At 45.8% G+C, this 12,242-nt stretch overlaps 1 protein-coding gene across 4 annotated transcripts in view; it reads left to right on the top strand.

The window, feature by feature from the left end:
- The window catches only part of MATN2 (matrilin 2), a 241,413-nt gene that overhangs the window by 101,288 nt on the left and 127,883 nt on the right, over positions 1-12,242 (top strand). For all 4 annotated transcript variants that reach the window (XM_063924151.1, XM_063924152.1, XM_063924150.1 and 1 more), the window contains one exon: positions 9,952-10,521. In XM_063924151.1, the coding sequence (XP_063780221.1) occupies positions 9,952-10,521 (570 nt within the window). The remainder of the gene's footprint in view (positions 1-9,951; positions 10,522-12,242) is intronic.

Below are 12,242 nucleotides of genomic sequence, written 5' to 3'. Positions count from 1 at the left end.
ACTTGGAGGATTCCCAGTTGCTTGATGTGGTCAGGGCTTTGAAGGTTTATGTAGCCAGAACGGCTAGGGTCAGGAAAACAGAGTCTTTGTTTATCCTGTATGCTTCCAACAAGCTTGGTGCTCCTGCTGCAAAGCAGACTATTGCTCGCTGGATCTGTAACACGATTCAGCAGGCTCATTCTGCGGCTGGATTGCCACTGCCAAAATCAGTTAAGGCCCATTCCACTAGGAAGGTGGGCTCTTCTTGGGCGGCTGCCCGAGGGGTCTCGGCATTACAGCTGTGCCGAGCGGCTACTTGGTCAGGTTCGAACACTTTTGCAAAGTTCTACAAGTTTGATACCCTGGCTGAGGAGGACCTTGTGTTTGCTCAATCGGTGCTGCAGAGTCATCTGCACTCTCCCGCCCATTTGGGAGCTTTGGTATAATCCCCATGGTCCTTACGGAGTCCCCAGCATCCACTAGGACGTTAGAGAAAATAAGATTTTACTTACCGGTTTATCTATTTCTCGTAGTCCGTAGTGGATGCTGGGCGCCCATCCCAAGTGCGGACTTCTTCTGCAATGCTTGTATATAGTTATTGCTTAAATAAGGGTTATGTTATAGTTTCATCAGTCTTGGACTGATGCTATGTTGTTTTTCATACTGTTAACTGGGTAGTATATCACAAGTTATATGGTGTGATTGGTGTGGCTGGTATGAATCTTGCCCTTGGATTACAAAAATCCTTTCCTTGTACTGTCCGTCTCCTCTGGGCACAGTTTCTCTAACTGAGGTCTGGAGGAGGGGCATAGAGGGAGGAGCCAGTGCACACCCAGAGTCAAAGTCTTTCTTAAAGTTGCCATGTCTCCTGCGGAGCCCGTCTATCCATGGTCCTTACGGAGTCCCAGCATCCTCTACGGACTACGAGGAAAAGATTTATCGTAGGTTTAAAATCTTATTATACACACAAACACACACACACACACACACACACACACACACACACACACACACACACACACACACACACACGTGTTCAGTATAAGTACTTAATGTCAGCTCCTAAGTCAATTAAACATGATCAAATACAGTCAGATAGCTGTAGTTCAACTATAAGGGCATGTGTACTACAGTAGAAGTATGTAGGTTGATATTGATACGGGATGAACCTGTTGATACATGTAATGCCATAAAAAATAGTATGTAAAAGAAAAATGTCAATCACTTATGTGTTTACATGAAAGGAACTAGGACCATAAATGCTGGTCACATAATCCCTCCTTATCTATTGATTTATTAATAAATTAACACACTTTAATTAATAATTTCTTAATTTTGTTGATTTTCAAATTAAATCTAGACATTTTGAGTTCTCCAGTAGATTGCAATGTCTGGCAAGCAGGACCTCATCGACCTGGACGTCCCTGTGTCATGCCTCCTGCATTTTCTGCATAACCCCTGTTCATTTTACATACAGTTCTACATACTCCCCAACCGTCCAAATGCAGAGGACAGTACTGATATTATGAGACTGTCCCGATGTCCTGTGATAAGGACTGTGGAGGTAGGTGCCTCCATTGCTTGCGGCTTGGGGAAAAAGAAGCTTGAGGGGGAACACCCACAGAATGCAAAGGGGGCACACCCACAGATCACAGAATGCAAAGGCCACTTACGTGAAAAATATAGGTACAAGATACATCAGGCGTTGGTGGGAAATAGGCTGCGGGCGTGGGGAAGGGGGGGAGAGTTGGGGGTTAGGTTACAGATCCAGCGAGCAATAGTCTGCTTTGAAGCAGGGCCGTCAACTTTGTTGGTTGCATACAGGACAAACAGTGCTTCTGTTTTTCTGATCCTAGCCGTTCTGGCCACGTAAATTTTCAAAGCCCTGACCACATCAAGGGACTCGGAATCCTCCAAGTCACGTGTAGCCACAGGCACGACAATAGGTTGGTTCATATGAAAGGATGAGACCACCTTAGGCAGGAATTGAGGACGGGTCCGCAATTCCGCTCTATCCATATGGAAAACCAGATAGGGGCTTTTATGTGATAAAGCCGCCAATTCCGAAACTCGCCTAGCCGAAGCCAAGGCTAACAACATGACCACCCTCCAGGTGAGATATTTCAACTCCACTGTCTTAAGTGGTTCAACCAATGTGACTTAAGGAAACTTAACACCACGTTAAGGTTTCAAGGCGCCACCGTAGGTACAAAAGGAGTCTGAATATGCAGTACTCCCTTCACAAAAGTCTGTACTTCAGGTAATGAGGCCAATTCCTTTTGAAAGAAAATGGATAAGGCCGAAATCTGAACTTTAATGGAGCCTAATTTTAGGCCCAAATTCACTCCAGTTTGTAGGAGGTGAAGAAAACGGCCCAGGTGGAATTCTTCCATAGGAGCATTCCTGGCCTCACACCAAAAAACATATTTTCTCCTTATTCGGTGATAATGTTTAGATGTCACGTCCTTCCTAGCCTTTATTAGCGTAGGAATGACCTCATCCGGAATACCTTTTTCCGCTAGGATCCGGCGTTCAACCGCCATGCCGTCAAACGCAGCGGTAAGTCTTGGAACAGACAGGGACCTTGTTGTAACAAGTCCTGCCTTAGAGGAAGAGGCCACGGATCTTCTGTGAGCATTTCTTGCAGATCCGGATACCAGGTCCTTCGTGGTCAATCTGGAACAATGAGAATTGTTCTCACTCCTCTTTTTCTTATTATCCTCAACACCTTGGGTATGAGAGGAAGAGGAGGAAGCACATATACCGACTGGAACACCCACGGTGTCACTAGGGCGTCCACAGCTACCGCCTGAGGGTCTCTTGACCTGGCGCAATACCTTTGTAGCTTTTAGTTGAGACGGGATGCTATCATGTCTATTTGGGGTAGTCCCCACCGATGTGCAATCTGCGCTAAGACTTCCTGATGAAGTCCCCACTCTCCCGAATGCAGATCGTGTCTGCTGAGGAAGTCTGCTTCCCAGTTGTCCACTCCCGGAATGAACACTGCTGACAGAGCGCTTACATGATTCTCCGCCCAGCGAAGAACTCTGGTGGCTTCCGCCATTGCCACTCTGCTCCTTGTGCCGCCTTGGCGGTTTACATGAGCTATTGCGGTGATGTTGTCTGACTGGATCAGAACTGGTCGATTGCGAAGTAAGATCTCCGCTTGACGTGGGGCGTTGTATATGGCCCTTAGTTCCAGGATGTTGATGTGAAGACAAGTCTCTTGACATGACCAAAGTCCTTGGAAATTTCTTCCCCGTGTGACCGCTCCCCAACCTCGGAGGCTCGCGTCCGTGGTCACCAGGATCCAGTCCTGAATGCCGAACCTGCGGCCCTCTAGAAGGTGAGCACTGTTTAGCCACCACAGGAAAGATACTCTGGCCCTGGGGGACAGGGTGATCCGCTGATGCAATTGCAGATACGACTGGACCATTTGTCCAATAGGTCCCATTGGAAGGTCCTTGCATGGAATCTGCCTTATGGAATGGCTTTGTATGTTGCCACCATCTTTCCCAGAACTTGAGTGCAATGATGTACTGACACTTGTTTTGGTTTCAACAAGTTCATGACTAGAGTCATGAGTTCCTGCGCTTTTTCCGGAAGAAAAACCCTTTTCTGGTCTGTGTCCAGAATCATGCCCAAGAAGGGCAGACGAGTTGTAGGATTCAGCTGCGATTTTGGAATATTGAGAATCCAGCCGTGTCGCTGTAACACATTCAAATGAAAGTGATACGCTGCTCAGCAACTTCTCCCGTGATCTCGCTTTTATGATGAGATCGTCCAAGTACGGGATAATTGTGATACCCTGTTCGCGCAGGAGCACCATAATTTCCGCCATTACCTTGGTGAAAATTCTCGGGGCCGTGGAAAGCCCAAACGGCAACGTCTGAAATTGGTAATGACAATCCTGTACCGCAAATCTCAGGTACGCCTGATGAGGAGGATATACGGGGACATGCAGGTATGCATCCTTTATGTCCAGAGATACCAAAAAAATCTCCCCTTTCTAGGCTGGCGATGACCGCCCTGAGTGATTCCATCTTGAACTTGAACCGTTTTAAGTAAAGGTTCAGGGATTTTAAATTTAAAATGGGTCTGACCGAACCGTCCGGTTTCGGAACCACAAACAGAGTTGAGTAGTACCCCTGCCCTCTTTGAAGCATGGGAACCTCTACCACCACTTGTTGCAGACACAATATGTGAATCGCATGTAACACTATCTCCCTTTCCAGGGGTTGTTTCGGTAGGGCCGATTTGAAAAAACGGCAAGGAGGCACTTCTTCGAATTCCAGCTTGTAATCCTGGGAAACAATTTCTATTGCCCATGGATCCACATGTGAGTGGACCCAGACGTGGCTGAACAGTCGAAGACGTGCCCCCACAGGAGCTGACTCCCTCAGGGGAGCCCCAACGTCATGCGGTGGATTTAGCAGAGGCCGGGGAGGACTTCTGTTCCTGGGAACTAGCTGTGTTGTGCAGCTTTTTCCCTCTGCCCTTACCTCTGGCAAGAAAGGACGATCCACGTGCTCTCTTGCTTTTATTGGAACGAAAGGACTGCATTTGATAATGAGGCGCTTTCTTAGATTGTGAGGGAATATATGGCAAAAAATTTGATTTACCTGCCGTAGCCGTGGAGACGAGATCCGAGAGGCCCTCTCCGAACAATTCCTCACCCTTGTAAGGCAACATCTCCATATGCCTCTTTTAGTCAGCATCACCTGTCCATTGCATGTTCCACAGGACACGTCTAGCAGAAATCGACATAGCGTTGACTCTAGAACCCAGTAGACTAACGTCTCTTTGGACATGTCTTATATATATATATATATATATATATATATATAAGACAACATCTTTTACATATAGATATATATATATATATATATATATATATACTAGGGACAATAAGATGGTATCCTTATCTAGGGTTTCAATCTCCGCTGATAAGGTATTTGTCTACGCTGCTACAGCGCTATAAACCCATGCCGACACAATCGCCGGTCTGAGTAGTGTACCAGAATGTGTGTAAATGGCCTTCAAAGTACTTTTACTGCATGCTATCTGCAGGATCCCTGAGGATAGCTGTAAAGTCAGCGCTACCTTTTTGGGTAAACGTGTCAATGCCTTGTACACCCTAGGGGAAGATTCCCATCGTATCCTGGCCCCATTAGGGAAAGCATACTCCCTGAGAATTCTTTTTGGGAAGCTGCAGCTTCTTGTCTGGAGATTCCCGCTCTTTTTCTTCATGAGAGGAGGGAAATTTACCTCAGCTTTCTTCCCCTTAAACATGTGTACCCTCGTGTCAGGGACAGATGAGTCATCAGTGATATGCAAAACATCTTTTATTACAATAATTATATATTGAATACTTTTCTGCCAGTTTTGGCTGTACTTTGCATTATCGTAGTCGACACTGGAGTCAGACTCCGTGTCGATATCAGTGTCTATTATTTTGGATAGTGAGCGTTGTGAGACTCTGAAGGTCTCTGTGACATAGGGACAGACATGGGTAGATTCCCTGTCTGTTCTCTAATCTTTTGTGTAATAAATTAATCTTAGCACTTAATTTCACATATCCAATCAGGTGTCGGCATTGTCGACGGAGACACCACACACACACACATTTGCTCCATCTCCTCCTTAGGAGAGCCTTTTACCTCACACATGTCAACACACACGTACCGACACACCCCACACTCAGGGAATGCTCTTCTGAAGACAGTTCCCCCACAAGGCGCTTTGGAGAGACAGAGAGAGAGTATGCCAGCACACACCCCAGCGCAATATGACCCAGGAAAAACACAGCAATGTAATGTTTACCCCGTAGCGCTGTTATTATTATCTGCGCCGAATTATGTGCCCCCCCCCCCTCTTCTTTAAAACCCTCTCTTCTACCGTGATATAAGCAGGGGAGAGTCCGGGGAGCTTCCTCTCAGCGGTGCTGTGGAGAAAAACATGGCGCTGGTGAGTGCTGAGGGAGAAGCCCCGCCCCCTCGGCGGCGGGCTTCAGTCCCGCTAAAAGTGTAAAATTGGCGGGGGCTCATGCATATATACAGTGTCCAGCTGTATATATGCTCTCTTTTGCCAAATAAGAGGTTTATATTGCTGCCCAGGGAGCCCCCCCTGCGCCCTGCACCCTTACAGTGACTGCCGTTTGTGAGGTGTATGGGAGCAATGGCGCACAGCTGCAGTGCTGTGCGTTACCTCAGTGAACATCAATGAAGTCTTCTGCCGCCTCTGGAGATCTTTTCCTCTCATACTCACCCGGCTTCTATCTTCCGGCTCTGTGAGGAGGACGGCGGCGCGGCTCCGGGACGAACTCCAGGGTGAGACCTGTGTTCTGACTCCCTCTGGAGCTAATGGTGTCCAGTAGCCTAAGAAACAGAGCCCTGAAACTCACAGAAGTAGGTCTGTTTCTCTCTCCTCAGTCCCTCGATGCAGGGAGTCTGTTGCCAGCAGGCTCCCTGAAAATAAAAAACCTAACAAAAATGCTTTCTTACAGGAAACTCAGGGGAGCTCCTGAAATGCACCCAGCTCCTCTGGGCACAGTATCAAACTGAGGTCTGGAGGAGGGGCATAGAGGGAGGAGCCAGTGCACACCCAGAGTCAAAGTCTTTCTTAAAGTGCCCATGTCTCCTGCGGAGCCCGTCTATCCCATGGTCCTTACGGAGTCCCAGCATCCTCTAGGACGTTAGAGAAATATTGTTTTCCCTTTTAGTGTACTCATGCCTTTTTCCCACAGGAAAACTTCACTTTAGCTTCCCAAGAGGCTGCTCTATTAAAAAGACTTTGCAAATAACTTACCATAATCCTTTCTCATTCACTGTAATCTCTATAATACGTAGTTTTATAATTTCTTTATTTTCTTTATCATATTTAATACGCATTTAAAACCTGAGTTCAGATTTATATCTGGATAAAGAGTTTTTCTCTAAAGAGTGCGGTTATTGCTACAGCTGGATTCTAAGCAAGTTAGCACATTAAAATATACAGTTATATCAATTTATTTTATGAGTCTCTTATCATATTCTCATCTTTAGAACGTGACCCTAAAAACTAGAGGGTAAAGGCCCCTACACATTTGGTGATCCGCCACCGAGCTGCCCGACTGCGGATACGGCCGACGGGCGACCCAGCGGCGGAGGGGCAGTTTCTTCACTCCCCCATCACCCGGCTCCATAGCAGTGCATGATAATATGGACAATCTCGTCCATATTGGCCTGCATGCATAAGCGACGGGGCACCAACGATGAACGTGTGCGGGGCCGCGCATCGTTCATCGTTGGTTCCTACAAATGAAACGATATACTGTATGAACACGTTCTCGTTCGTTTATTAAAATCTATTAGTGTGTAGGGCTCTTTAGCCCTTATAGGCCCCAATCGCTAACTGCATCTACTGAGTTTTGTAATCACATTTGTAAGGGTTTTTTAGCTTATAGGGGTACAGACGACATGTTCATACAGCCTACTTGCATACTTGCAGACCTTAGAGGCAGCCAGGTTGGCGCGGTGGAAGGGGGTGGGGTTAAGGGATTGTGGCAAAGGTAGGTGGGGGTGGGAGCGTGGTGAAGCAATCGTGTCATTCTGCCCCTGCTAGACAATGCTGCATTGTGATGCAGGGGGCAGGACCACAGCACGATTCAACAAAAATCTTGTCATCGGGCTCCTGTACCGCCCAGTTCATTCGGGAAGCGGGAGGTTGCGACCGGGTGGCTGGCGGTTACAGGGGACTTGACAACTCAATTTCCATGACACGATTTCCATGAGCCTCCCAGCCTTTCTAGAAGAGTAGGCAAGTATGCATAACTGGCTGCACTGTTTTTATGCCACCATTTTGTGTCATCTCTTCTAGGGGTGGACTATTCCACCCAAGGTAATCCTTCGCAGAGCGCCCAAGATGGCTGCCGCACCTGGTACCTCGTGAGGATGGATTACACAACCCATGGAAGTTATTACCCAAAATGCCTACACCAATCCTGCATTATGATTACTCTATGCGTTCTAGGTTTTCATTTTTATGTCTGTGTGGCCTGTGTATTGCTGTATTAATCTTCCGTATTATGTTTATTATTTTGATGTCTGTAAAACGCCTTGAGTCCTGTTTGCAGAAAGAGCGCTATATAAATAAAATTGTTATTATTATTTTTATTATTAATAACTGTTCATGTACCCATTATAATTTTTGGATCACAAACAGTTCAAGATGGCGCTGCGGATGGCTGCCTCAGTGCTGCTCTGCCAAGCAGCCTTTGTTTTTACATGTATAATATGTCTAATATGTCGAGTCTATCGTACAGTTGCTATGTGCAGTATGAACTCCTACGTGTTTTGGCCCTCATTCCGAGTTGTTCGCTCGCAAGGCGAATGTAGCAGAGTTACACACGCTAAGCCGCCGCCTACTGGGAGTGAATCTTAGCTTCTTAAAATTGCGACCGACGTACGCGCAATATTGCGATTACCAACGAGTTAGCAGTTTCAGAGTAGCTCCAGACTTACTCTGCCTGTGCGATCATTTCAGTGCTTGTCGTTCCTGGTTGACGTCACAAACACACCCAGCGTTCGCCCAGGCACTCCCACCGTTTCTCCGGCCACTCCTGCGTTTTTTCCGGAAACGGTAGCGTTTTCATCCACACGCCCCTGAAACGCCGTGTTTCCGCCCAGTAACACCCATTTCCTGTCAATCACATTACGATCGCCGGAGCGAAGAAAAAGCCGTGAGTAAAAATACTTTCATCATAGTAAAGTTACTTGGCGCAGTCGCAGTGCGAACATTGCGCATGCGTACTAAGCGGATTTTCACTGCGATGCGATGAAAAATACCGAGCGAACAACTCGGAATGAGGGCCAATGTTTGTAATGTATGCTACGTTCTTCCCCCTTCTTATACTATGTATTCCCCCTTCATGTTGCTGCTTGGAAATGCATTGTACCGCAAAAAAAATCCTAGTGTACGTGAGTACACCTGGCCAATAAAGCCGATTCTTATTCTGAGGTAACCCTCTATTGAAGTCAGGTCTGCATTGTCATGTGTATTGCTTCAGTCCACAAAATATCCATCTCCACTGTATGCAGCCAGAAGGCGTTCTACTATGGCCAACCTGTAGCTCTCCAGCAGTTGTGGAACTACAAATGCCAGCATGCCCTGTCACAAAATTGTTATTAGGGAATGCTAAAACTGTGGCAGGGCATGCTGGGACTTGTAGTTTCACAACAGCTGGAGAGCCACAGGTTGGCCAGGCCTGTACTATTTTCTCTGATGGGTATCCGGTCTTTAGGTCGACACTCATTAGGTCGACCACTATTGGTCGACGCGGTCATTAGGTCGACATGGTCACTAGGTTCACATGTCGAAGGTCGACACATGAAAGGGTCAACATGAGTTTTTCAATTTTTTTCCCCTTTTTCATACTTTACGATCTACGTGGACTATGATTGGGAATAGTAACCTGTGCCGAGCGCAGCGGTAGCGGAGCGAGGCACCTTGCCCGAACCACGGCTATGGCTATGGCCATGCTTCTGTTGGTGTTGAAGAAAACGTCACCACAAAAATATAAAAAAACTCATGTCGATCTTTTTCCATGTCGACCTAATGACCGTGTTGACCTATTTCAGGTGTCGACCTAGTAACAGTCGACCAATAGTGGTCGACCTAATGACTGTCTACCTAGTTACTGTTGACCCTATGATCCACACCCCTCTGATGTATTAAGCCTTGGAGAGTGAAAAAGTGGAGAGAGATAAATTACCAGCCAATGAGCTCCTAATTGCCATGTCACATGTGTTGCTTGAAAAATTACAGAAGCTGATTGACTGGTACTTTATCTCTCTCCACTTTATCACTCTCCAAGACTTCGTACAATTGCCCTATAATCTGTAATTAAATGAGCGCACATAACATAACATCGTTTCCTTTCTCATTGCTAACCGTGCATACTAACAATGTTTTATTTGCACCGTTTCCCTTTAGAGGAAGCCTGCCAGAGTAAGCCCCTCGATCTTGTCTTCATCATCGACAGTTCCAGGAGCGTCCGTCCGTACGACTTTGAAAAAGTGAAAGAGTTTCTGATCACTGTGCTAAAATTTCTTGACATTGGCCCAGAAGCCACCAGGGTGGGTCTGCTGCAGTATGGGAGCACGGTCAAAAATGAATTCTCTCTGAAGACTTACAAGCAGAAATCCGATATTGAGCGTGCGGTCAAGAGGATGATGCACCTTGCTACAGGCACTATGACCGGGCTGGCCCTCCAGTATGCCATGACCATTGCCTTCTCTGAGGCTGAGGGGGCACGCCCTGCAAATCAGTATGTGCCAAGGATTGCCATGATCGTGACTGACGGCAGACCGCAGGATCCTGTTGCTGAGATTTCAGCCAAAGCTAGGAATTCAGGAATTTTAATTTTTGCAATTGGAGTGGGCCGAGTAGACATGACCACCTTGAAATCTATCGGGAGCGAGCCTCATGAGGAACATGTCTTTTTGGTGGCCAATTTCAGCCAGATTGAAACGTTGACGTCTGTTTTCCAGAATAAACTTTGTGGTAAGTCTCTCTCTCTCTCTCTCTCTCTCTCTCTCTCTCTCTATATATATATTTCTTTTTTTGTGCACATCAAAAATATGTATTTTTTCAAAGTATAACAAATTAAAAGCAGTTAGTTGATACAAGTCACCAGCAGTTGATATTGACTTTACATCTGCAGAGAAAGGGGGGGATACATCAGTCCTTGTAGAACGATACTGTGGAGAGAGATAAAGTACCAACGAATCAGCTCCTAACTGTCATATTTCAAACACGTCATGCAAAATGACCATTAGAAGCTGATTGGCTAGTACTTTATCTCTCTCCGCTTTATCTCTCTCCAAGATCTGATGCATCTTCCCCACAGGCTCCCAGCTCTCAGCACACAACACAGGGAATGGGAGGGGGGGTGGAGTATGACAGCTCAGAGGGCTATTCAAAAGCCTCTCTGCTCAGTACCTCACATGACCGGGGTTTCTATGGTATTCCAGAATCATAAATTATTAATAGCAGCGTGAAAAGTAAAGTAAGAAAAAATAGGGGAAGATTGTAAATACCACAATTATTATTATAGCCTGCAGCAGTGTTTTATGCTACAAAAACACACCTGGATTTTTTCATGGGATTTCTGCTTTAAATGTGTAATTGTTAATGCAAAGACTAATGGGTTCTACATGAATGGCATAAGATATTTACCCATCCTAAAGGCTGTCTTAATCATTTTTTTTTTTCTCAAAAGTTTTTTATTGACAGGTGAACATCAAAGTCATTCAAATAAGAAACAACATGTATTACATGAGAACATTGAGAAATACGTAAAGTTGTAGTAGTCATAGTAATTGTAATAATGCTCCACTTAGACCCTGAGCGATATCAAAACTATACACTAGAGGAGACAAGCAGGTACCGTATCAACAAGAGATAACAATAACAATTGGGCCAGTTGAACATTTAGGAACAGTGCGATCAGAAGGGGGCTGTGGAATCAAGAGTCTCCAAAATATACCATTTAGTATCCTTAAAACATTTTCGTAGAGCCTCTTTTATGATCGGGGGAAGAGTCAGGACATAGGGTAGCCAAATATGAAAATGTTGTGCAGTCAGTTTTTCCTTCTGTAAAGTGGTGCTAGTCCAGTCAAGGTGGAAAAGATGAGAGATCCTAGGGTGTAATAGTGAGATGGGCATGGGATCGGCAGAGATCCACTGGGAGAGGATTGTCTTCTTAGTGGCAGCTGCTAGTTTAATTAATAAAATGCGCTGTCCTTTAGACAGTCTGACAGGAGAGGGTTTCAGATATATGCCCCAAAATGCCCATGTTTTAGTGATATCAAACTGTATCTGTAGGTCTGTTGTGATATATGACTGGAGTGTTTGCTAGAGTGCCTGCACTTGGGGCAGGACCATAGACAATGGACCAGATCTGGAGCAGCGCATTTGAAACAATGGGAAGAGGAGGCAGCCCCAATAAGGTGTCGCAACTTTGGGGTGACATATGCTCTATGTAAGATTTTCTGATGCATTTCTGAATATGAAATTGAACCCAATGTTTTATCCAAGTAGGTGTTGGCCTCTAGAATCAACTTCAAAGAAAGATCCGGGAACTCCAGTCTCCATTTCATGAGTCCCACTGAGCCAGATTCTATGTTTAGTAAGGTGCGAGAGTGTGAGTGTATGAGGGCTGTAGAAAAGCTACTAATCACATCCAGGCATAAGGTTTTATCCAGGTTGTGGGATTTATCCTG

This window comes from Pseudophryne corroboree, chromosome 5 (genome assembly GCF_028390025.1).
Source record: "Pseudophryne corroboree isolate aPseCor3 chromosome 5, aPseCor3.hap2, whole genome shotgun sequence".
Classification (NCBI taxonomy): Eukaryota; Metazoa; Chordata; class Amphibia; order Anura; family Myobatrachidae; genus Pseudophryne; species Pseudophryne corroboree.
Note: the sequence above shows the minus strand (reverse complement) of the source record. Positions and strands in the feature narration are given on the sequence as shown.